We start from the raw sequence: 27,716 nt of genomic DNA on the forward strand, positions 1-27,716 counted from the left end.
TCTATTACAGAATTATTTATATATGGCCCAGAGGTGTCCAGGAATGTTTAATTCAAGTCCTTTCCTCAGCATCGTGTTTTACTGTGATTACAACACAGTTTTCCGAAGAATACACAAATAAATCACAGTAAATCCCAAAAGGGAGGAAACTCTAAGAGAGCAGGGTCTTGGCCTGTTCTGTTTGCTATCAAATCACTGGTATCCAAAAGTAGTTGGTGGCACATAGTAAGCATTCAACAAGACTTTCTATTTTTGTTTTTTTTATTATACTTTAAGTTCTAGGGTACATGTGTACAACATGCAGGTTTGTTACATATGTATACATGTGCCATGTTGGTGTGCTGCACCCATTAACTCGTCATTTACATTAGGTATATCTCCTAATGCTATCCCTCCCCCCTCCCCACAACAGGCCCCAGTGTGTAATGTTCCCCTTCCTGTATCCAAGTGTTCTCATTATTCAAAGAATTAATATGCCTTGAAGATAAATGTTTTTGGTTGCTATTGAGTGAGCTCATCCCCTTCTTTCCTTCTCTGCTCTACGAAATTATATTTAAAGGAGAAATGCATTATCTGATATCACTAGTAGCAGTCTCAGATATCAGACTAAGAAATGTATACAGTCGTCCCTCAATTTCCTCAAGAGAGTGGTTCCAGGACCCCCTGCAGGTACCAAAATTCAAGGATGCTCAAGTCCTTATATAAAATGGCATAGTATTTGCATACAACCTCTTGTATACTTTAGATCACCTCTAGATTACTTACAGTACCTAATACATCACTTTATTTGCATAGATTCAGTGTAGTGCTCAGCATGCAGAAAATTCAAATTTTGCTTTTTGGAATTTTCTTGAATTTTTTTTTCCCAAATATTTTTGATCCATTGTTGGTTGAATCCACTGATATGGAACCCCCAGATACAACAGGCTGACTGTATATTAAGCTATGATGTTAATATAATTTGTATAACAGAAATTGTTAATTACTGACTGGTATTTTAGTAAGGCAGAAACTAAAGTAACTTCAAATTGTATCATATGAGAAAATGACATTAACCAATACTAGGCACATTCTACATATAATTTTAAAATATTTACAGACTACCCCACAAAAAAGTCATTCTTTCATGGATCCTAGGTTAAGTAAAATCATAAGAAATATAGAATCTACTAACTTAGAGTTTGTGATAACTCAGATAGAGATACCTATGAGACTTAAAACTAAGTAGAGTTTGAAATCATTTGTTCCACTGTGAAAACTGAAGGGTCTTGTTTCGTTTTACAAACTAAGGTACAAACATTTAAAGATTCCTTAAGTATGCCCTCAAATCACACTGTAATATGCAGTATGGCCAACTATGAATTAAATAACCTCTAACACGTTTCAATTAATCTACTAATATCATTTTTCTATTTGGCTTTAACATGTACCATATTAGAAGGGAATAAGAGTATTTCTTTATGTCACTTTTGGTACACTTGGAAGAACAATGGACAACTGGAGATAGAAGTTTATCTAGCTCTTATCAGTAAATACCTGTGTGACTTTGACCAAGCACTTAACCACTATCTTGGTTTTCTCATTTGTAAAAGAGAGATAAGAATATATGTCAACCTTCAAAGGAATATCAGGAAGATCAGATAAGAATGTAGAGAAAAGCATTAATTTCCTTTTAAGAAAATTACACAAAAGATTGGACTTCCTTCAAATATTCTATTAGTACAGGAGGCTTGGTCATCTTCTGGACTACTTGGCCATCTTCTCAAAATAAGTTTTTAGTTTTAAATTAAGACATGCTACTGTGCCAGTCATAACTGGATACTGCTGAAAATGTTATCGTCTTGTTTGACTAATTCTCCAAATCCAAGTCATTTTAACACAAGCAACACACACACACAAAATACATAAATGTGAGGTTTGTGAACACTGTGATAATTTATTTCAACTTACTCTTTTTTCCTACGACCATGAAAAAAACTGGCCCATTCAAAGCATGTCTTTTTGCTTCCAACCCAAAACACAGAGGGAATGCCAACTATGAGAGCCATCAAGTATTTCATCAGAAAGAGAATCAAGTCTGGACGACTCATCTGAGTAACCTGGAAGAACAGAAAGAAAAGCATCTTAAATATATAAAAATAACTTTCTATTAAAGGCCATTATGAAATCTTTTTCTTTCTTTTTTTTTTTTTGAGACTGAGTTTTGCTCTTGTCACCTAGGCTAGAGTGCAATGGTGTGATCTTGGCTCACTGCAACCTCTGCCTCCCACGTTCAAGCAATTCTCCTGCCTCAGCCTCACGAGTAGCTAGGATTACACGCATGTGCCAACATGCCCAGGTAATTTTTGCATTTTTAGTAGAGAGGGGGTTTCACCATGTTGGTCAGGCTGCAGGTGATCTGCCTGACTCAGCCTCCCAAAGTGCTGGGATTACAGGCATGAGCCACCGCACCCGGCCCAAAATCTTTTAAAGTAAGAGTAAAATAATTCTACAAATTTGATGTTTTCACTTATAAGGTTTTATAGGTAATTTTCTTATTATGTGGAAAAAACACACTCCTGAAAATTTGACAATAAATTTATACTCTATACATTGAAACGTATCTATCTATCTAGATAGATAGATGATGGATATTTGGCTGACATTAGTCATCTTCTAAAATAGGAAAGAATGAAGAGCATTTGTACAATGGCGGGGGAAGGGTGGTGGTGATGTAGATGAACTTTTTAAAAGAGTAATGTGAAAATAAGATGCAATAAAAGGAAAAGACTGATAGTTTTGACTACTAAAAATTTAAAACTTCTATAGAACAAAAAACTTTAAATCAAATCAATAGAATGACTGACTAGAAATATCAATGGTATTATCAATCAATAAAGCAAACCTAAGGAAAAGAAAATGAAGAATAGACTGGGTGTGGTGGCTCATGCCTGTAATCCCAGCACTTTGGGAGGCTGACGCAGGCAGATCACCTGAGGTCAGGGGTTCAAGACCAGCCTGGCCAACATGGCGAAACCCCATTTCTATTAAAAATACAAAAATTAGCCGGGCGTGGTAGCAGGCACCTGTAGTCCCAGTCCTGTAGTCAGTCGGGAGGCTGAGACAGGAGAATCAGTTGAACCAGGGAGGTGGAGGCTGCAGTGAGTCAAGATTGTGCTACTGTGCACTCCAGCTTGGGCAACAGAGTGAGACTCTGTCCCCCCCCCCAAAAAAAAAAGATAAAAGAAGAAATAAAGTATTTGTTAAGACAAAAAATAGCAGAATAACCCAAAGTTGGTAAATGAAAAAGGAACAGGCCAGACTCCAGTCTAATCAAAACAACAAAGGGAAGAAAACAGCAAATACACAGACACAGAAATGATAATAAACAGATGCAAACAGAGAAAAATTAAAGAATCTTAAAAAGACTACTTTGCTCAATTCCATGCAAATAGACTTGAAAACCAATGGAAACAAATGATAGGAAAATGTAATTTAACAAAATTGACTCCAGAGGAAATAAAAATATTTAAACAGAAATATTATAGAAGAAATAAAGTTGTCAAAGAGCCACCTCCTCTCAGAAAGCACTAGACCCAAGACTTTCATAGGAAAATTCTAATAAACCATTAAAGAACACATAATTTCAAATTGTCTGAAAACACACAAAAAGAAAGCTATTAAATTACTGATATAAAGCAAGAATAAAATCGTACTTAACAAAGGCTCCATAAAGAAACTATTTATTTATATCTCATTTAGGAATTTGTATGCAAACAGAATTCAACAGCAAATTAAAAGAATAGGCCAGGAGCAAAGAGGGGAATGTAAGGATGGTTCAATATTAGTAAATTTATTTATAAATTCAACGTATTATTAGATCAAAGGGAAAACATATGATCATCTTCATAAATGCCACAAAAGCATTTGATAAAAGTATTCACTCTCGATTTTTAAAAACTGTAATAAAATACAAATAGATGAAGTCCTTAAAGACACTATATATCTATATCTCAATCCAAAAGCAAACATCATGCTTAATAGAAACACCAAAAGTCACTAGAAATATTTTCATTAAAATATGGGATACAAGAAGAGTATCTACTGCCACCACTCTTAGTTAACCATTTCAACAGCTCTAGACTGCAATTAGAAAAAGAAATAAAGGTTATAAAAACTAGAAAGGAGGAGGCAATGTGATCATTATTTATAAATAATATAATTTTATACCTGGAAAAACTAAGAGAATAAAGTAAAAACTATTATAAATTATAAGCGAGGTGGCTAGGTATGAAATAAAATACACAAATAACTTTCACATATATAAATATCAATTAGTAGATATAAGAAAGAAAATTTTTCATTTACCATTGTTATGGGCTAAACTGTCTCTCCTCTATCCAAATTCATATGTTCAAGCCCTAACTCCTAGTACCTCAGAATGTGACTGTATTTGGAGGTGGGGCTTTCAAAGAGGTAATTAAGGTTATGTGGGTAGATCCTAACCCAATCTGGCTGGTATCCTTATAAGAGGAGGAAATTTGGACATGAAGACACCAGGGATGTGTACACACAGAGAAAGACCATGTGAGGACACAGCAAGCAGGCTCCCATCTAGAAGCCAAGGAGAGAGACTTGAGAGGAAACCAAACCTGCCAGCACCTTCATCCTGGACTTCCAGCTTCTAGAACTGTGAGAAAATGAGTTTCTGTTGTTTGAGCTACCCAGTCTGTGGTCTCTCATTATGGTAGCCCTAGCATACTAATACAAACTATAACAAAAGAGACAAAACACCTAAGAATAAATTTAATAAGAAAAATTATCTATTTGAAGATGTTTTAAAACATACCCCACTTCAAACATGTTCTTAGTTAGAAATAATTTATCATAAGAAAGGAGATTCTCCTTGATTTAGTTATCAAATTCCAAAATTCCAATAAAAATACCAAGAGTTATATGAGAATTACACAAGTTGATTTTAAAGTTTATTATAGAAAAACAAACAAGAACAAACAGGAAAGTCCTGAAAGAGAAGAGAAATACATCATTAAGCTATAATAATTAAAGCTGTGTAATTATGGAATACAGTGTTTAATATAAGCAGTATTTAAGTAAGTGACATTTCAAACCATTCAGAAAAAATATGTTTATTCAATAAATGGATTCTGGACAGGCTTCTAGAAAAAAACAGAGCTGTGAAGTCATACCATATTTCATACTTAGATGAATTTCTAAAAGATCAAAAATTCAGGCCAGGCACAGTGGCTCAGGCCTGTAATCCCATCACTTTAGGGAGGCTGAGGCAGGTGGCTCGCTTGAGCCCAGGAGGCAGAGGCTGCATTGCGCCACCGCACTCCAGCCTGGGCAACACAGCAAGACCCCATCTCAAAGTAAATAAATAATTAAATAAAAACAAAAAAAACAAAAATTCAAACGTAAGAAAAAAATTACCAACAAAAAAGAAACCATAAAGTTAAAGTTGTAGATGAAAGCTTTTATTTCGGGGAGAGAGATGAGGAGTTACTTTCTAACAATGACACAAAACTTAGAAGCTATCAAAAAGAGACAAGTGAGCCAAGCGCAGTAGCTCCCATCTGTAATCCCAGCTCTTTGGGAGGCCGAGGCAGGCAGATCACCTGATGTCAGGAGTTCAAGACCAGCCTGACCAATATGGTAAAACCCGGTCTCTACTAAAAATACAAAATTTAGCCAGGTGTGATGGTGGGTGCCTGTAGTCCCAGCTACTTGTGAGGCTGAGACAGGAGAATTGTTTGAACCTGGGAGGCAGAGGTTGCAGGGAGCTGAGATCATGCCGCTGCACTCTAGCCTGGGCGACAGAGCTAGGCTTTGCCTCAAAAAAAAAAAAGAAAGAAACAACTGTGCCAGATAAAATCCCACATTTCTGCATGGCCATAACTATTGTAACAATAGCCAAAAGACAATTAAAAAGCTGATATAAAATTGTTGCAAATTATATGGCAGATAAAAGGGCTAATTTCATTAATGAATAATAAACTCCTACAACTAAAAAAGCCCATGACCTGAAGAAAAACAGGCAAAATATATCAACAATTTACAGAAAACAAAAGACAGATCTAGAGCTCAGACTCATAGTTAATTATATGCTGGTTCTACTTTTCAACCTATCAAATAGGTAAGATCTGAAAGTCTGACAGTATATTGCATTAGCAAATGTGTGGACGAATACTCTCATATATTGGCGATGGAGAGGTAAATTCATAAACCTCTATAAAAGACAATTTGGCAATATCTATCAAAGTTATGCCCTTTGATTAAGCAACTATTTTTAAAATGTATGCTATATATTCATATATATGTGAAATGATGTATGTTCAAGTATTGTACATATATCGTATACCAATAGTAAAATATTAGAAGCAATATGATTTATCCACTCAATGGAATACCATGAGGGCATGAAAAGATACTGAGGAAGAGTTTTCTCTTTTGGTATTGATCTCCAATATATCATTAAATGACAAGAGCAAGGTGGGGAAGTGTGTATGGGAGCTACCAAGTGAGTAAAAGAAAGAGGGAGCAAAGGAATATACTTGTTTGTACACGCATGAATACCACTGAAAGAGGATATACAAATTCCTTATAAAATTCCAAGTTACCCTTGAGAGGGGCACTGGGAAGCTGGGAAGCACAGGCAGTGATAGAAGGGAGACTTTTCCCATATACTTTTGTAGCTTTTGGGTTTCGAACCAGTAAAAACTTTTTTTTTTTTTTTTGAGACAGAGTCTTGCTCTGTCGCCCAGGCTGGAGTGCAGTGGCACGATCTCGGCTCACTGCAAGCTCCGCCTCCTGGGTTCATGCCATTTTCCTGCTTCCCAGAGTAGCTGGGACTACAGGCACCCGCCACCACGCACAGCTAATTTTTTGTATTTTTAGTAGAGATGGGTTTTCACCGTGTTAGCCAGGATGGTCTCGATCTCCTGACCATGTGATCCGCCCACCTCAGCCTCCCAAAGTGCTGGGATTACAGGCGTGAGCCACTGCGCCCAGCCTTGAACCATTAAAAACTTTTAGGGCGGATCACGAGGTCAGGTGATGGAGACCATCCTGGCTAACATGGTGAAACCCCGTCTCTACTAAAAAATAAAAAAAACTAGCCGGGCGAGGTGGCGGGCGCCTGTAGTCCCAGCTACTTGGGAGGCTGAGGCAGGAGAATGGCATAAACCCGGGAGGCGGAGCTTGCAGTGAGCTGAGATCCGGCCACTGCACTCCAGCCTGGGTGACAGAGCAAGACTCCGTCTCAAAAAAAAAAAAAAGAGTAAAAAACCAGAATTTTTAAAAATAAATGTATGAAGATTCTAAATATAAAAATAAGTGCTGGGTGGGGCACTGGGAAGCATTCTCACTGTTGGTAAATTGGTATAACCTTACTAGTACACAATCTTGTAAAACTTATAAAAAATTTAAATGTATATTCCATTTGATTCAGCAATTCTGTTTTGAGAAATAACATCCTAAAGAAATAACAGGTCAATAATACGGGATTGTTTAAATAAATTATGGTACATCCAAATTACCAAATATACATTCAAAAAAATAATGTAAATGAAAAAAGGAAAATACAGACAGTGGTGTGCTGGTAAAAGTTCAACAACTGGCTCTCTGGGTCAAGGGAAGCCCTGATTTGCAGCATCTGCCAATTTCAATGGTCATTTTCAAGCAACCAGTGTGATATCACTGAATGTGGAGTTGCCTCTTACAGGCCTGAGAGCCAGCTACAGCACACAACTAGGTGTACACTGATGTGCCAAATATGATCACCATTTATGTTTCAAAATTATACGGTCACGTGTCACTTGACAATAGGGATATGTTCTGAGTGATGCGTCGTTAGGCAGTTTTGTCACTGTGCGAATATCAGAGTGTAGTTAGACTAAACCTAGATGGTATAGCCCACTACACACCTAGGCTTTATGGTATAGCCTATTGCTTCTAGGCTACAAACTTGTACAGCAGGTTACTGTACTGAATAATGCAAACACTTGTATCACAATATTAAATATTTGGGTATCTAAACATAGAAAGGGTAAAATAAAAATACAACATTATAATCTTATGGGAACACCATAGTCCCATATGCGGTCCATGGTTGACTGAAACACTGTTATGTGGTGCATGACTGTAATATCTATAACATTATTTATATATATTAAATATGACTTTTGGTATGTTTGTTAATATACCAATATGCACTGTTCTGGCCATCTATGACTGTGTAAAAAACTACACCAAAACTTAATGGCTTAAAGCAAGAATTTATTCTCTCTCAGTTCTGTGAATTGACTGGGCTCAGCTGGGTGATTCCCACTTGGGCTCTCACATGTAGCTGCAGTCAGATGATGGCTGGGGCTGGAATCATCTGGATGCTAGTCTGAGCTGGACATACCTACAGGATGGCTTCTTCACTCAAATGTCAGCTAGGATGGCTGGAAAAGATGGGAGCTGACTGAGAAGATCTCTCCCTCTCTCTGTGATTGATCTTCTCAATCACCTTTCTTTCTGTTTCCCTCCCTTCATGAAGCCTTTCTATACGGCTTAGGACTAGCCTGGGCTTCCACACATCTTGTGGTCTCAAGATAGTTTGACTTCTTACTAGAGGCTGACCTCTCCCAAAGCAAGCATTCCAGGAGATCTTGGCCAAGTCCTGGGGTCATACAGAATCACTTTTGTTGCATTCTACTCATCAAAGGCAAGTCACAGTGCCAGCATGATTTAAAGGGACTACTCAAGAGCAAGAGATGTGGTTCCCTGGTTGGAGGCAGGGGGCTGCATCTCTCTGAAGAGTAGCTACCATAGTGGTCACTACATATGGTTGGAATGTTTGTCCCCTCCAAAACTCACGTTGAAACTTAAACCTCAGTGGGGGAATACTGAGAGGTGGGACCTTTAAGAGGTGTTGGGTCATGAGGGCTCTGCCTCATAAATGGACTAATGGGTTATCACAGGAATAGGACTGGTGGCATTATAAGAGGAGGAAGAGGGACTGAATTAGTACTTTGAGCCCTCTCGCTATATAACGCCCTGCATCAACTCAGGACTCTGCAGTTCCCATCAGGAAGAAGACCCTCACCAGATGCAGCCCCTTCAACCTTGGACTTCTTAGCCTCCATAACTGTAAGAAATAAATTCTTTTTCTTTAAAAATTACCCAGTTTCAGGTATTCTGTTACACTCAACAGAAAACAGACTAGAGACATAGGGATCAAAAAGTATGGAAAAAATGTAAATTGTGGTTATATTGATTTACAGGGCTAAGGGGGCTTTTCCTCTGAGTATGTTTTATCATTTTCTTCCCACATATTTTGGACTTTTTAAAAAGTGGAAAAGACTATATGTGTATAATCAAAATGGACAAAACCTTTGACCAGGAAAACTTTTACTGTATTAATGGAATTCCACAAGTTCAAGAGACACAATGTAAATTTATATTATGATAGATATCAACAAATGTTCTACAAATGAATTGCTCTAAGAAATTACCAAAAATTATACTGATATTTAATCTACAGTATATAGGAATATCATAAATATGTAAAGCAAGCTACATAAATAAATCAATGATCAACTAGATAGAAAACACAATAAATTTATAAATGAATCAATACCTAGGACTTATATCCTGCATACACAAACACATGCTTTCTTGCATTTTCCAATATGTATTATCCAATATGGTATACTACTTCTTAAAGGCAGATATTCACATAATATTAAGGAGGAACACATGAATGTAGTAGATAAAACAGGTTGAAAAGCGTAAAGTACTCAGAACTGTGTTTGACACCTAATAAATATTCAAAAATGTTTTTTAGGAGCATTACTATCCCAGAAGATATTAACAGGTAATCCATATTTTATCTGATTTTATTTTACCACAGATTATCTTAAAAAGATATTGGGTATTATGAGACTCTCCCCTGCCCCTGAGGGATTATACATTAATATATTCAAGGTTCTGAGAAGTCCTGAAGAACTGTTTATTTTGTTTACCTCAGTGTTTTCTAAGCTGATAGATACATTTTCCCCACTGAAAATTAAGGAGTTGGAATAGGTAAATTCTAAGATGTATTCTAATAGCCTATGAGCCTATTAATCCGGAAAAACTTTATAGGGGAATTAGAGACTAGTTTTGCTACAAAAGTTATTTTCCTTTTCCATTAAAAAAATCTATCATATTAGTTAAAATGTACATGTTAACCATGACTGTATAATTTTTTTTTTTTTTTGGTTCACAAAAAGAGAAAATCTCATAAAAAAGAGTGTGGGCCAGGCGCGGTGACTCACACCTGTAATCTCAGCACTTTGGGAGGCCAAGGCGGGCAGATCACTTGAGGTCAGGAGTTCCAGATCAGCCTGGCCAACATGGCAAAACAGAGTCTCTACCAAAAATACAAAAATTAGCCAGGTTAGATGGCAGGCACCTGCAATCCCAGCTACTCGGGAGGCTGAAGCAGGAGAATTGCTTGAACCTGGGAGGCAGAGGGTGCAGTGAGCTGAGATCACGCCACTGCACTCCAGCCTGGGTGAGAGAGCGAAACTCCGTCTCAAAAAAAAAAAAAAAACAGTGGAGTGTGGCAAGGGAAAGAATGAGAGCTGGGAAGCAGACTTCAAATCACATTTGCTTATACTCAATAAATGGTGAGAAAACAAGGACTAACTGAAGAAAAATAATTATTTGTAAAGAGGTGACTTACATAAGTAATATGATGAAGAGGATGAAGGCAAAGAACATAAAAATTAAAACTAACAGAATTGTAATGAAAAAAGATAAAGAGAGCTAATCAGAGTTGATCGCAGAATTAGAATGACTGTGTGATGTGAGGAGCACTGGCCTGAGCAATGTGACATGGGTCCAATCACTTTTTATAAAATAAGAGGCTTGAACTTAATGACTTCAAGGTTGTCTTCAATTCTAGATGACTGATCATGAGTCAGAAAATTCTCTGCCCTTGTTGAACTTACACTCTAGAGCAGGGTAAGGGTGCAGCACTATCAATGTATAGGAACTAAAGAAATCTTACAATTTCAGGTAGCAATAAGAACAAAAACACAAGGTAGGGGATAACATGTGTGGGTGTGGTGTGGTGGTGGATGGGCAAGCTATTTTATTTTATTTATTTTATTTTTTGAGACCCAGTCTCACTCTGTTGTGCCCAGGATGGAGTGCAATGATGGGATCTTGGCTCACTGCAATCTCCGCCTCCTGGGTTCAAGCGATTCTCCTGTGCCAGCCTCCCAAGTAGATGGGAATTACAGGCATGCACCACCACGCCCAGCTAATGTTTGTATTTTTAGTAGAGATGGGGTTTCACCATTTTGGCCAGGCTGGTCTCCAACTCCCTGCCTCAGGTGATCCACCCACCTCGGTCTCCCAAAGTGCTAGGATTAAGGTGTGAGCCGCAGCGCCTGGCCAGCAAGCAATTTTAGATCAAAGTGGTCAGTAAAGGCTTCTTCAAGGACATGACATTTAAGTAGGGATTTAGGCAGAAGAAACGGCAATAACAATAATCCTGACAGAACAAGTTTGTTGTCTCTGAAGAACAGTAACAATAAGGCCAGCAAGGCTAAAAGTGAGCACGGATGGAAGAGATGTGGCAGGAGATGAAGTCAAAGAAGGAGGTAGGGGTCAAGTCATATATGGCATTGCAGGGAATAGTATTTAAAAAAAAAAAAAAAGATTTTATTCTAAGAGTAATAAGAAGCCCTGGAGGGTTTCGTACAAACCGGCGACATGATCTCACTTATGTTTTTAAAACTCGCTCTGACTACTGTGTTGAAAACAAAAGTAGAAGCATGAAGGTGAATAGGAAGGCCACTGTGAATTACTGAATGGCTTGGACTAAGGTAGAGGTGGAGGTACTGAGAAGCTGAAGGACTGGATCTGAGATATGTGAGAAAGACAGGGTGCACAGACAGCTCCAAATTTGTGTCTAAACAACTAGTGGACGATGATACCATTTACTGAATGGAGCAGAACTGGGAATGGGATGCAGAAAGCAGATTTGAGAAAAATTCAGAGCTGTGTTTTAGACATACTAAGTTTGAAATGCTTTGTACACTTTCAAAAGGAAGTGTCATGTTAATAGATATTCTGGAACACAGAAACAAGGTTGGGCTGTATAGTCTAAAACATGGGACTGAATAAGATTACACAGAAAACAGGAAAAGGGAAAGAAAACAGAGATCCTAGGAGAGAAATCCTATCTTCCAACTTCGATTCTTTAGCACCTTAAACTGAATTGTCTGTGTAAATTAGAAATATTGTTCACATAACATAAATGCTTGCATAAGAGGGAAGGAGCGCTAAAAACAAAATCAGTAATAGCAATAACCAAAACCTCCAATTAGGCAAGAAGATTTGGAAAACAGCAAGGATGTAACACAGAACATTTTGCATTACAGAGTTCTGGTTAAAGCCAAAATTCCAGAAAAGACAAGTCAGCACCTGCCCATGGCAGGGATGCAGTAAGAAAACAACTCAAACAACACCTGTTTTTTGAAGATGCCACAGGCAGAGTGTTGGAGCCAGAGGGCCAAGACACTGAGGAAGAACAGCCAAGCTACTGCTATAAAGGACTGTCCCCTTATAAATGAAGAACAAAGAGAAGGGAGAATACATTATTATCTACTTATAAATCACACAGAGACACAAAAATAGTGAAGTAGTTAGTATGTAAAACAGGCCATATACTAGCTAGAAAGGCAAAGCCCACTAAAGAAAAATATTTAAATAAAGGAAATGGGATACAGTGTTTTTATTTTTAAAAAGCCCTATAATAAACTGAATTTTATTTATTTATTTATTTATTTATTTATTTATTGAAAGGGGCTCACTCTGTCACCCAGGCTGGAGTGCAGTGGTGCAATTCTCAGCTCACTGCAATCTCCACCTCCCGGGTTCAAACGATTCTCCTGTCTCAGCCTCCTGAGTAGCTGGGATTACATGCACCCGCCACCACACCCAGCTAATGTTTCTATTTTTAGTAGACACGAGGTTTCACCATGTTGGCCAGACTGGTCTCAAACTCCTGACTTCAAGTAATCAATCCGTCTTGGCCTCCCAAAGTGCTGGGATTACAGGCGTGAGCCACCACACTTGGCTATAGAATTTTTAAAGAAGAAACTCACAAAATATCTCAGTTCCTTGCATAATTAAAATGGACAAATAAGAAAACTTTCAAGTATTCTTTTTAAGTGTTCCTGAAAGCACTATATTCCTATTGATGTTGTATCACCTTTGCAATTGGAAAAAACTTACCTGATGTATCCCAGCACTTTGGGAGGCCGAGGCAGGTGGATCACCTGAGGTCAGGAGTTCAAGGCCAACCTGACCAATATGGTGAAACCCTGTCTCTAAAAACACAAAAATTAGCCTGGTGTGGTGGTGGGTGCCTGTAATCCCAGATACTCGGAAGGCTGAGGCATGAGAATAGCTTGAACCCAGGAGGCGGAAGTTGCAGTGAGCCGAGATCGTGCCATTGCACCACTCCAGCCTGGGCGACAGAGCGAGACTCCATCTCAAAAAAAAAAAAAAAAAAAAAATCCCAAAAACTTACCTGATGTATTTCTTTGATCTACTTGGAGAATACCTGGCAAAAAAGGGAGACATCAGCATCTACTTACTGTAAGCCCTGGGTCTTGATGACTGTCCCTGTTCTACAACAGCCTGGCTAGCTATAAATAGCCTACATTCACTGTCTTCTGAATCACTGATCTCCACTAACGGTGCTCCGATTTAATCTACAGAATTGCAATAACTCTTTTCAACCATCATATACAAACCATTTACCTGCGTTTTGATTTTTCTATTTAGATACATAAACCAACAAAGACCTCGAGGCTTAAATTATTTTTAATTAAATAGAAAAAAAACTACTCATGCTAAGGGTGAAATACCCTGCAAAAAAAGAAAAACACTTAAAGTATTTTTAAATTATTATTATTGTGGCAGCCTAAATTCAATACTTGTTTTGGAGACCTTAGCTTTGAATCAGGTTGGTAGAATCCTTGGCTTCTTTCCCTATCAAGAGGAATCTATACTTTACTAATAGAAGTACATATTGCATTGGGCTTGCTTTTATTTTTTTAAATAAATTCATTGCAAAATATTGACTTCTATCAAGCCTATGGTCACCTAAAGCCCGCATAAAAATGAGCTATTCATCAGGTCCATACAGAGTCTGTCATACAACTGGTAAGTGACAACAGTTCCTGAATGGAGGTCTTCTGATTCCCGCTTCTGTGTACTTTTTAACTACACTACACTGCTTAGCAACCTTTACTGTTACTATGCTTTGAAAAGTCACTTACTCGCCCTATCAAATATAAAGGCTTATTATGTGATAGCAATTAAGACAACGTAGCACAGGGACAGAAAAACAGACCCTTGAATAGAACAGCAAAACACATTTCACATATGGGAACCTGATATATGACTAAGGCAGTATTATAGATCAGTGGAGAAAAGATGAACTAGTCAATAAATGTGCATGCAACCTAGATTCCTCACATGTGCAGCTCACAACAGGGTTCGTGCTATGAGAATCTAATGCTGCTGCTTACCTGTCAGGAGGCTCAGGCAGTAATGCAAGTGATGGGGAGTAAATACAGATGAAGCTTTGCTGGCTCACCCACCACTCACTTCCTGCTGTGTGGACCTATACTGGTTTGTCACCCGGGGGTAGGGGATCCTTGATATAGGGTATAACTACCATATTCCTGAAGGCATTTTTATTTTTACTAGGGTTCTCTGGTTTGTTTTTTTTTTTTAAGAGATGAGACAGTAAGAACTAAAAACTAACTGTTCTTTAGTCATAGAATTATTTGATTTCCATGTTTATTTTCTCTTACTAGGCTATGAACTGTAGGGCAGAGGCTGTATTTTACTCACAGTTGCTTCTCCAGCAACTATCAATATGCCAAAATAGTACATATATAATAAATGGTTTTGCATTAATGAATGAATTTTATAAAAGGGGGAAAACAAGTTGTGGTTTAAGGGAGAATAATTTCTAGATTTATTTAATATTAGACCTAAGAAAAAAACCCTACAGATTATTCAATCCAATCCCCTAAAATTTTAGAGATGAAGAAAGTTTAAACTTAGTGACTAGCCTAAAGACACAAAACTAGTTAAAGTTCTAGCCAGAACTACATGATGTCCCTCCAAATACTCAAACTTGTGTTTTTTGCATAGGAAGAGGTATAAAGTGATGTTAAGTGTGTAGACTTTGCAATCAGCTCACATCCCAACTCTGAAACTTACTGTATGACTTGGGATAAACTGTATAAATATATGAGACTCAGTTTTCTCATTTGTAAAACTGAGTACAATATAACTTACTGGGCTAATGTGAGGATTAAATGAGATGACGTGTATAAATTGTTGAGCATAGGACATGACACACAGCATATAACTTTAAAAAACTAGAAGCAACTATGATTATTAAACTATGTTGCTTCTAACTCTACTATTCTCATAAAATACTAAAATTATTTCCTTAAATTGGTATGATAATGCCTTCAAAGATTACTGGAAATACGTCTTATTTACATGTGTTTATTATAGTGATATGTTAGAATTCATTTTTATTTATTTACTATAGTGATAACAGTACTAGATTATATTGAATTATTATTATTTTTTTTTTGGAGACAGTTTCACTCTTGTCACCCAGACTGGAGTGCAGTGTGCGATCTAGGCTCACTGCAACCTCTGCCTCCTGGGTTCAAGCAATTCTCCTGCCTCAGCCTCCTGGGTAGCTGTGATTACAGACGCCCCCCACTACACCTGGTTAATTTTTGTATTTTTAGTAGAGACCAGGTTTCACCATATTGGTCAGGCTGGTCTCGAACTCCTGACCTCAGGTGATCTGCCTGCCTTGGCCTCCCAAAGTGCTGGGATCACAGGCGTGAGCCACCAAACCCAGCATATATTAAATATTTTTAATACTATTATGCTGTAGAGTAAAAGGATGATCCTCAAAAGTAGTAACGAGAATGCAACAATGACAATTTATACGGGACAGAAAAATGTCATAGGTCACTAACCACTGTTACAAAAGAATGATCAAAGATGACATAGAATAATACTTGCTATAGATGAGGGGTCAACAAACTACAGCCTGAAGACCAAATCTGTTGCAGTGCCTGCTTCTACAAATAAAACTTTATTGGAATACTTCCTTCCATTTGCTGACTTATTGTCTATGGCTGCTTTTGTACCATAGCAGCAAAGCTGAGTAGTTGTACCATAGCAGCAAAGCTGAGTAGCTACAACAAAAACCAATGGCCAGCAATGTCTAAAATATTTATTATCTGATCTTTTACAGACAGTTTGCCATGCCCTACTGTAGATAATAGCAAGTACATTGAATTTTTTCCTAAAAATGTGTAAGTTATTTGCATACCAGGTATTTCTGTAGTTAAGACTTAAACTGAACACACAACTTAGGTTATTCTGTTTAACAGAGGCCAGAATAACTTGTATGTTTTATCATATTTATCCAAAAGTGTCATTTGACAGCATTTTACAACTAGTACATAACAGTATTAACAGTTTCTATAAATTTCTATAAAAGTCTATGCTTCCTTCTTATCCTATTCTGTAATATTTTCTGGCAAAACAAGAGATATAGAATATTTTTTCAGGGAATTCTCATTCTTTTCCTCTATTACAGAAACTAAACAATTTTGAGGTTTGGCCCTCGGAAGTCATAGGTAGGCAGGATATTTACCAACTTAAAGATTAGTAGCAAAAAAAAAAAAGGTTAGTAGTACTACATATTTATAAAAAAGAATCACTCATTGTCTAATGTTGGAAGCGTAAAACATACCCATTTCCCTCATGGTCCTTTCATAAACAATTCTGATTCCTTTTGGAACTGCCTGGTAAAGGGAAAGACTCATCAGAAAATGAAGCTAAAATCATAACAAATTAGATTTAATGTTATTCTGCTACTTTTGTATTTTTCTGAATCAAGACTAGATAAAACAGATGGGATGCCTTGTGTGCTCAGAATAATAGAAATAATATTTTTTGTTTGTTTTCCATAAAAATAATTTTGTTTTGAGACCAGGTCACAAAACAAAGGCTGGAGTGCAGTGACACGATCTCGGCTCCCTGCAACCTCTGTCCCCCGGGTTCAAGCAATTCTCCTGCCTCAGGCTCCTGAGTAGCTGGGATTATAGGTGCGTTGCCACCACAGCCCAGCTAATTTTTGTATTTTTAGTAGAGATAGGGTTTCACCATATTGGTCAGACTGGTATGGAATTCCCAACCTCTCAGGTGATCCACCCTCCTCAGCCTCCCAAAGTGCTGAGATTACAGGCATGAGCCACTGTGCCTGGACTATAAAAATAATTTTTAAAGAATTCTATAAATGGCTGTAATGTGAATTTGACAGTCTTGGTTAAGCTGCTTGTATAACACATTTCTGCTACTGAAATAAAAGTTCTAGTGTCAAAATTCCTTGGGACACACTGCAGATGGATGAAAGAGATGAAAAAAATGAAGGGGCATTTTAGGAAAGGAAGGAAACATGTGCTTTTCAAAATCGATGTTTAAAAGAAAAAAATGACTCTAGTGCAGAGTATAGGATAATCATTTTTAAAGCCTCAAGAATTATGTACTTGTAGTAACAGGAGTTAATACTGAAATTTTACTTTGTGCAAAGCACTCTGGTAAGAGTTTTAAATTTCTCATTTAATCTTCATTGCCACCCATGAGGTACATTACTGTATTTAGCATATTATTTTCTGCATTTTACATGAAGGAATGGTAGCAACAAGTCATAAACCCAGCCTGTCTGATTTTAAAGCCCACATTTTTAATGAATATCATGCTAAATTCAAATTCTTTCCTAGAAATATCAAGAATCTTTGAGAACTGTAACTCTTTCATAGGATACTCTGAAATTCTTAGAAGGTACTAAACAGAGGAAATTATTATTAGACCAAAAAAACCCAAATATCTGTAAAATTACTGATCTGTTATTTTTAAAAACACAATATAAAAAAAGTATTCTAGGCCGGGTGCGGTGGCTCAAGCCTGTAATCCCAGCACTTTGGGAGGCCGAGACGGGTGGATCACAAGGTCAGGAGATCGAGACCATCCTGGCTAACACGGTGAAACCCCGTCTCTACTAAAAATACAAAAAACTAGCCGGGCGAGGTGGCGGGCACCTGTAGTCCCAGCTGCTCGGGAGGCTGAGGCAGGAGAATGGCATGAAACCCGGAGGCGGAGATTGCAGTGAGCTGAGATCCGGCCACTGCACTCCAGCCTGGGCGACAGAGCGAGACTCCGTCTCAAAAAAAAAAAAAAAAAAAAAAGAAATGGGACGTTAGATGAAAACTAAGGAAATCCGAATAAAGTATGGACTTCAGTTAATAATAATGTATCCCTATTGGTTAGCCAATTACAACAGATGTACCACAGTGATATAAGATGTTAATAACAGGGAAAGCTGGTACAAGGCATATGGGAACTCACTGTATTATCTTCACAATTTTTCTGTCAATCTAAAACTGTGCTAAAACCTAGAATTTTATTTAGAAAACAGAAAAAACAAGCCAGTGAAACTGTTTTCAGAGAGAGCACTCATTTTAAAACACTTTACACCCAGCCAATTTTTCTTTAAATTATGAATTTACATTCACGCGATCTGCACTAAACCCAATCGATATTTTGAAAAAACATGATAAACAACTCACGAACTGATTTTTTCAGATATTTGAAAGTTTCTGTAATATGAGAGATAACTGTAAAGCAACCTTACTGGTTTTTAAGCAAATATATTCAAATATTTTCTCTTTCTAAGTCACCTGAGAAGACTGCTCCATCATTGCTTAAAACATTTAAAAAACTTACTAGGAATTATCATCAGCACCTACTAAGTGTTCTATAAGGCACACTCAATAACAGCAGATCTTTATTCAAGTATGTGGGGTATTACTTCAATATAAAAATTTCACATCACTGGTGCTCAATTCAGAAGTCTGTGTAAGATTCCTCTAAAAATAAATTCTGAACAAAAACAAATATTAACATCCTAATATCTGAATATTTAAAAAATCAAAGTAGGGCAAATTATTGTATAATTCCATTTATATGAGATATCTAGAATTAAATTCATAGAGACAAAGTAGAATGGTAGTCAACAGGGGATGTGGGGAAGAAGAATGGGGAGTTACTGTTTAATGGGTGCAGAGTCTCACTGATTGATTGACTTATTTTTATTGAGATAGGGTCTCGCTCTGTCATCTAGGCGGGAGTGCAGTGGTACAATCACAGCTCTCTGAAGCCTTGGGCTCAAACTATTATCCTGCCTCGGCCTCCAGAGTAGCTAGGACTACAGGAGCATGCCAACATGCCTGGCTAATTTTTATATTTTTTGTAGAAATGGGGTCTTACCGTGTTGCTAAGTCTTTTCAGTTTGAAAAGATGAAAAAGGTACTGGAAATGGATGGGGGTGATGGTTGCACAATTTACTAAATGTCACAGAACTATACACTTAAAAATGGTTAAAATGAGAACATACACATAACGTGTGTGTGTGTATAAAACTACAATTAAAAAAACAGGTGGCTGGTCCTCTAGTTTATCTGTAGGCTACAGTTCAGATGGGCTATAGTTTGCTGATCCTTAAGCTAATGTAACTGTGTAAGCCACATTACTTCTTTCTGCTTTAAATGCTTTTGAATGCCAGGAATGAAGCCATGCTATCTATTTGAAAAGGTTATTGTGGATATCAGTAATCACAGATATTACCCACAGTGACGTCTATACAAATAAGAGTTCATATTTATAGTGCTTTATTTTTTTTGAACAGGCCAGGTTTAACTCAACATCTATTTACACAAGCAAGATTGGAAAGCACAAGAATCACAAAGGAATTCATGGGACTCACATATAGAATAAAACTTTAGCCACACCAGCACTATCTTCTAGAACAGTCTCTGAATTATTATGCTAAAGAGAAAGGAAATCCTAGAAAAAAATACACATTGGAGGGAATTTTAAAAATGTATCCAAGTGTTATTATCCCATGAGATTTTAGGGTAAAAAATATCCCTTTCCATCAGCTTGTGAATGGACATTTCTGTGAAGAACAAAAAGCCAGAGAGAGATTCCCAAACTTCAATAAAGGTTCTCAAAAAAAAAAAAAAAAAAAAAATCATAAAGTTGCCTAAAGCTAAGTTCAGGAGACAGAATGAGTGTGAATGACCAAACTGGTTAATAATGGTCTTTTGGTTAAATTTAAAGTAACTATTAAATGTATTTTTAAAATTAGAAAATACAATAAATGAGTTAAGCTTTCAAAATAATTCTAATAATAATTAGAAAAACAAAATAATTCTAAAGAAAGCAGCAGGAATAAAATAAGACCAGAAATAATTGAATTAAAAATATAACCTTTGGAGGGCGCAGTGGCTCAGGCCTGTTATTCCAGTGCTTTTGAGAGGCCAACGAGGGAGGATCCCTGAGGCCAGGAGTTTGAGACCTGCCTGGGCAGCATAACAAGACCTCATCTCTACCAAAAACAAGCAAACAAAAAGAAATAATCCTTACCAAGATTGATCATGGGGAAAAAAAAAGAACATATATATTAGGAACAAAAACTAAAATGGTAAAAACATTTTAAAATTGAACAAATTTATGCCAATATATTTGAAAAGTTAGATGAAATAATGTTCCAGAAAAATATAAATGAAAAAAAAGTCTCAAGAAGAAATAAAAGGCCTGAATAAAACCATTAGTATTGAAGAGATTAAATGGTTAACTTACAAAAGCCTACTTTCTTAACCAATTTCTTTCCTTTTACTTCAAAGACATGAGGACAGAGTTTTACAGGAGGATGTGCAAATCCTTTCCAAGAGTAGGCAGCTCTTACATGAAATATAAAAATTGGAAAGCAAGCAAGACAAATTGGTCCCTACTTGCAAACAACATGATTTCTAGAAAGAATATCTAAGAGAATCCATACACAACCAGAACTAATAGGGGTTCAACAAGGATGTCTGATATAAAACCAATACACAAAATCAATCAAGCCAGGTACAGTAGCTCACACCTATAATCCCAGTCTTTAGAAAGCCAAGGTGGAAGGATCACTTGAGACCAGCCTGGGCAACACAGGGAGACCCCATCTCTATAAAAAATAAAAAAAATTAGCCAAGTATGGCAGCACACGCCTGTAGCCCCACTTACTAGGGAGGATGAGGCAGGAGGATCACTGGAGCCTGGGAGTTCATGGTTACAGAAAGCTATGACTGTGCCACTGCACTCCAACCTAGGCAACAGAGTGAGACTTTGTCACAATAAATAAATCAAAAAATTTTTTAAATAGCATGCCTGTACGCCACCAACAACCAATTTAATGAAAATGTAAATAAACAAGATATTAAAACTCACTATTGCAAAAACGGCAATGTTCCCCAGATTCATTTATAAATCGAAAACAATTTCAATGAAAATCCTGACAGTGTTTTCATGGAAAATTGATTTTAAAACTCATACTGAAGAGCAAAGTACCAAGAATAGCTAAAATAGTTTTGAAGAAGAAGAACAAGGTAAGGAAGACGTGGAGTTGACACATGGTTATACAAATGAGAGAGCCTAAAAATCAAACTTGTGCATGACAGAGGTTGCATTACAATTGAAATAGATGAACTATTTGATCTATGATGCAGAAAGCACATGTCTTATCCATAAGGAAAAATAAAATTATGTTCCTTACGACATTCACAAAAATAAATTTTATGGGATTAGAGATATGACTCAAAAAAGCAAATTGTAGAAACTGCTAGAAAAAATAAGCAGGCCCTTTTAATGACTTTAGTGGCAGGGAAGGATTATCTTAAAACACAAAAGACAAAGCACAAATAAAGTGAAAAGACAAGCCACAAAGCAGAAAATATCTGTAATGCAAATGACTGGCAAAGAATACCAAGAATATTTAAACAGTAAAAAGCAAACAATCTAACAGAGCAATGGACAAAGATAAAAAAATAGGTAAATCACAGAGAAACCCCAAATGGCCAATAAACATATGAAAACACATTCAACCTTACTTATAATAATAAGAAAAAGGTAAATTACTACAGAATTGAGATATTACTTCAAAGGTTGGCAAAAATTTAAAAGCCTGAGAGTGCCAAAATGGGGACAAAGGGGAAACTCATACTCTGGTGTGAGTATAAATTAAAATAACCACTTGAGTTGAACATGCTTAGAGCCTACAATGCAAAACTTCCAATAGAAACTCCTGTTCGTATGTAAGAAATGAAGGTGTTACAAGAATATTCACTGAAAAATGGCTTATAACAAAAAATTAGCAATGACTATAAAATTCATCAATAAATGAGTGAATAAATTACAGTATATTTATACAGTAGCATACTCCACTGCAGTTAAAACAAATTATCAGTATACATACCAACATATATATTCTCAAAAACATAAAACTGAGTTAAAAAATGAGCTACAGAATGATCTCACGTATATGCATTTTAGAAACTTGCATCAACAGCAAATTTTATGGATACATAAACACTCAGCAACAGTATAAAAATATTCAGGAGAATGAAAAATACCGTATTTATAAGAAGGGTTTCTCTAGGGAGGGAGACAGAAGAGGAATGGGAATATGGAAAGGAACAGAGGAGGTATCAACTGTATCTTTAATATTAGATACATATGTACACAGACAGATATAGATACATATGCCATAATTTCAAGATTTCAAGGTAGTTGAGTTGTGAGTACATGGATATTTATTTTCTATATCTCTATATATTTGAAATATGTTATAAATTTCCTTTATATTAGTAAAAGGAAACATTTTTAAAACTACAGTTGTAGTATTAACATAAATGCAACTCAAAAACAAAATGTTGAGTTAAAGAATTTAGTCAAACATGGGTGAAACAAACATTTTTTATAACTACATATGTATTGGTAATTGTATCGGCTTCAATGGGAATGAACAACTCCAAATTCACAACGATGGTTGTCTCTGGGGAGCGAATAAGAGGAACAGGATTAGGGAAGGGTACACAGGAAGTTTCAGCTAAATTTATGACTTCTTTTAAAAGTCTGAAACAAATATTGCATTTGCTAAAGCTTACTACTGAATGGCTTTTAAAAAACATATTTTGGCCGGGCGCGGTGGCTCAAGCCTGTAATCCCAGCACTTTGGGAGGCCAAGACGGGTGGATCACGAGGTCAGGAGATCGAGACCATCCTGGCTAACACAGTGAAACCCCGTCTCTACTAAAAAATACAAAAAACTAGCCGGGCGAGGTGGCGGGCGCCTGTAGTCTCAGCTACTCGGGAGGCTGAGGCAGGAGAATGGCGTGAACCCGGGAGATGGAGCTTGCAGTGAGCTGAGATCCGGCCACTGCACTCCAGCCTGGGCGACAGAGCGAGACTCTGTCTCAGAAAAATAAAATAAAATAAAAAACATATTTCTATGTAAATAATGGTAGCAACAACAATAGACAATAACAAGTAAGAACAAAGCCAACATTTTGAGCACCTATTATGTAGTAGCCACACTTCTCCCATCCAAGGACTAACCAGGCCCGACCCTGCTTAGCTTCCGAGATCAGAAGATATCGAGAGCATTCAGAGTGAAGTGGCCCTAGACTAGTAGCCACACTTCTAAGTATTTACATGCATAATCCTAAAAACAACTCTAGGAGGTAGATTCTATTACTATCCTCATATTATGAGGAACTGAAGCAGAGAGAGGTGAAGTTCATCCAAGGTTATAAAGTTAATTAATGAAAGAAAGAAAAGAAGCTAGGACTCCTACTCCAGCTTACAGTTTAATACCTTTGTTGTTATTATCATTTGTTATTCATTTCTGTATGATGGAAATATTTCTTAGAAAACACTATTAATCCCACCCCCAACACACACACATAGACATTTCAGTGTAGCTCAAACTGGTTCTAAAGATGCTAAAAGAATTCTAGGTATGTCATGAAAAAAGCAGCATCCCAACTACTCTACTGATTTACATGTTTGAGGTTTGGTATTTTTTAAGACCATTATTTCATGGTCAAACATTATTTCTTCAATAGCCCTAAAATAATAATTTACAATCTTAGAAACCGACATGGGGAAGCATAAAATATAACTCAACATCTCTCTCTCAGAAGGAAAACTGGATTATTTACCTTTAGGTCTGAAAACTCATATTAGGAGTTTTTAGTAAGCAGTTCTGGCAAGAAATTGAATGGAATTTCAATTATTCATTTTTTCCTAGTCTCTTAAGTTATGACTTGGTTTGTTTTTAAAAAATCAGTACCTAATATTATACAATGATAAATATCATTTGTATAGGACTATTTATACCAAAATAAAAGGGAAATTGGCATTCTCAGTGATCAAAAATGTATCAGCATTTATTATGTGCTAACCCCATACTCTCTGTAGCAGCAACCATTTCTTAAATGTACATTTCTGTTACCATGTCTTAAAAATGTCTCCTCTTCTCAAGTTATACACCCACATTCTCATTACTATTATCTACAGAATGTCTTCAAAACACAAAAAAAGAAATTCTTCCTTTCAAAGAATTCACTGTATAGTAGTAGGGAAACAGACTAGTAAACAAAAGTTATCTGTAATACATAAGTACTTCAATAAAGGTATTTAAAAGTATTAGAGTAACAAAGGTTGGAGGAGATGAAAAGGTGGCTGGTGCACTTTTATAATAGGAAATCTGGAAAATGATGAACATGAGACACCACATTAGAGTACTCTTTTAAGAAAACTTGTTTTAAAAGAAACGAGAGGCTGGCATGGTGGCTCACACCTGTAATACCAGCATCTGGGGAGGTCCAGGAGGGAGGATTACTTTGAGACTAGCCTGGGCAATGTAGTGAAACTCCATCTCTTAAAAAAATGAAATAAAAAATGAGCTGGGCATGGTGGTGCACACCTGTAGTCCTAGCTAATTGGGAGGCTGAGGCAGGAGGATTGCCTGAGCTCCTGGAGTTTGAAGCTGCAGTGAGCTATGATCACACCACTGCATTCTAGGAAGACCCTGTCTCTAAATAATAATGGTAAATATATAAAAGAAGATAAGGTAATAGTAGGAACACAGATTCTAGAAGTACTAAAGATGGGAGAGAGAAATACTTAGCATTAACTCCTCTGATATATTTTCCTTGACTACATTTATCTAAGACTAAATCCCAGCTGCTCATTTACTACCCATGAGCAAGTCACTGTTAAATTTCAAAGCTTCAAATATGATGCTAGATGTTCAAGAACTCTAAATTACAGAGGGAATCTGAATAAATGATCTCTAAAGTTCTTTCTAGATTTGAAATTCCATAATTCTAAGACTACCAGAGGCTCTGAACTCTAAACTCCAAAAGAAATCAGAAAATAATTCAGTATGTAAAGAAGAAAAATCAAGATCATCAAGAGTTTTTATATTTGCATCTTATTTTTGCAAAACTGCTATTAATAAAACACTTTGTAACCTGAACATCAGTAAAATTCCCATAAAAAGATAGCACATTTTAATAAATGTTGGTAAAGTGCTTCTCCCCCCACAATACTGCACACTTCTGGAAAAAAATTCACCAATAGAAGTACACTGCTTAAAAGTCCATAGCATAGACCTGTAAGTCATCTTTTAAAATGAAGATGTCTATCAAATATGTGTATTACATATTTACAACGTATTTATCTCACCCTTAAAATGTTAATGTACAAGTTGAAGATTCATGACATTTCAAAAAACAGCTGGTATTAACTCATTATAGTAATATGCTTTTGTTTTATTATCACACATTCTGAAATTTGTAACAAGGTTTCCCTTACCTGATATGGACATGGAATGTGGTATTCTCTGCAGCGTTCTTGTATCCATGTTGTTTCCCAGATGCCACGGTAAGCTTGCTCATAAAAGTAGCATCCAATTACAACCAAGAGTGGTACGAGATAAAGAATGCTGAAAACACCAATCCGGATCATAAACTTCACTAATTTATCTTGGTTCTCCTTTTCTAATGGAATCTCAATCCGAACTCTGTTTAGGGATATAATGCCAGCTAAGAGGAGAGAAACCCCAACTACCACATACAGGCAGAGGGGAGCAAGAACAAAATATCTCAATGCATCAACATCGTAGAGGCCAACAAAACACACGCCACTAATATTATCACCTTCAATTTTATTCATCGCTAAAAGGATGATAGTTAGAGTTCCAGGGATGCCCCATGCACTGGCGTGAAACAGCAATGCTTTCTTCTCAATAGCTTCACTACCCCACTTTGGCACAGCTGCTAAAAACCATGTGATGGTAAGAATTACCCACCATACACTGCCAGCCATAGTAAAAAAATAGAGTACCATAAAAAGCATGGTACAGGCTTTATTATGAGATCCTTGTGTCACTGTGGAAGCCTTATATTGTGCAGGGATGGACGCATTGCAGGCTACTCGATCCTCAAGCAAAAATCCAATGAAGAAAATTAAGGATACCATCATGTAGCAGACTGCATAAAATATAATAGGCCTTTCAGGATAACGGAATCTTGTGACATCAATCAAAAAAGTTAAAAAAGTAAACAATGTGGCAGAGAGGCAAATGATTGAAATCAATCCTATGAAATAGCGAGCAAATGATAGTTCTTCTCTCCTGAAGTACATATTTGGACAAGGAGGTGAACAATCACGCACGTGCAGAAAAGAATAACCCAGATCAGGATCAATTTTTAACTCCCGGGGACACCAAAAACCATAGTCTCTCTGCACTGCCACTGGGGCTCCTTCAGTTGGTTCTCCAGCTAAATTCAGATCCACAAGTCGAGGATACGGCTCATCACAATCTGGGAACCTAAAAAACAAAACAACATGAGACCTATTTTTACTTATGGGGAAATCTACCACGATCTAACAATTTGGATTTCCAAATCTGGCACTCACAACCTTATTTATTCCTGGAGAGCAAATGTAGTATGTAGAAATAAAGTAAATGGTGATACCTTGTTTGTGGTCCATACAACTAGATTTTTGACAGCTGAGCAAAAAATACTAGTTGTAGGTCTTGAGAAAGTATGTTAGCCTCGAGACAAAACAAGGTTGTGTTGCAGATATTTATGCAACTAAGGAGACCATTGTCATGAACTCCCTTCATCTTTAATTTTTTTGCCAATAACTCTTTCTAAGACTTTAGACTCCCAGTAACTAGCTGTTTGCTGTTTTATATACATCAAATAGTTTCTAAGAAACTATCATTAAGTTTGCCAAACACATACATAACCTTATACTGTAGCTGATTAATATCTTCAAATCTTTTAGATTTTCTAATACAAACCATTTTCTTCACAGATAATTATAAAGCCAAATGACAAAATGTATTGCATTCAAGTATTTATTGGAACACTGCAATATGCCAGGAGTTAAAAAGATAAAAATACAGATCTCTATCCTTGAATCTAGAAGGAGACACATACTTATAAACACAACATACACAAAATACAGCAGTGTGACACTCTGCTAGTAATTAAAATCTATATAAGGTACAAAAATAATAATGATAAAGACAAATTAATTACATAAGCGGAAGGAATTATGAAAGACTTCACAGAGTAAGTTCCCCAATACAGGATTTTAAATCAGTATTAGCAGTAAGCCAATCAGCATTCTAGTAAGCAAATATAAGCATAGGCATA

At 36.7% G+C, this 27,716-nt stretch overlaps 1 protein-coding gene across 3 annotated transcripts in view; it reads right to left on the reverse strand.

The window, feature by feature from the left end:
* The window catches only part of FZD3 (frizzled class receptor 3), a 71,171-nt gene that overhangs the window by 11,084 nt on the left and 32,371 nt on the right, over positions 1-27,716 (reverse strand). For all 3 annotated transcript variants that reach the window (XM_011944558.1, XM_011944556.1, XM_011944557.1), the window contains 2 exons: positions 25,861-26,878; positions 1,951-2,099 (listed from right to left, as the gene is read on the reverse strand). In XM_011944558.1, the coding sequence (XP_011799948.1) occupies positions 1,951-2,099; positions 25,861-26,878 (1,167 nt within the window). The remainder of the gene's footprint in view (positions 1-1,950; positions 2,100-25,860; positions 26,879-27,716) is intronic.

Source organism: Colobus angolensis, unplaced genomic scaffold, assembly GCF_000951035.1.
Source record: "Colobus angolensis palliatus isolate OR3802 unplaced genomic scaffold, Cang.pa_1.0 Scaffold233, whole genome shotgun sequence".
Taxonomy (NCBI): domain Eukaryota; kingdom Metazoa; phylum Chordata; class Mammalia; order Primates; family Cercopithecidae; genus Colobus; species Colobus angolensis.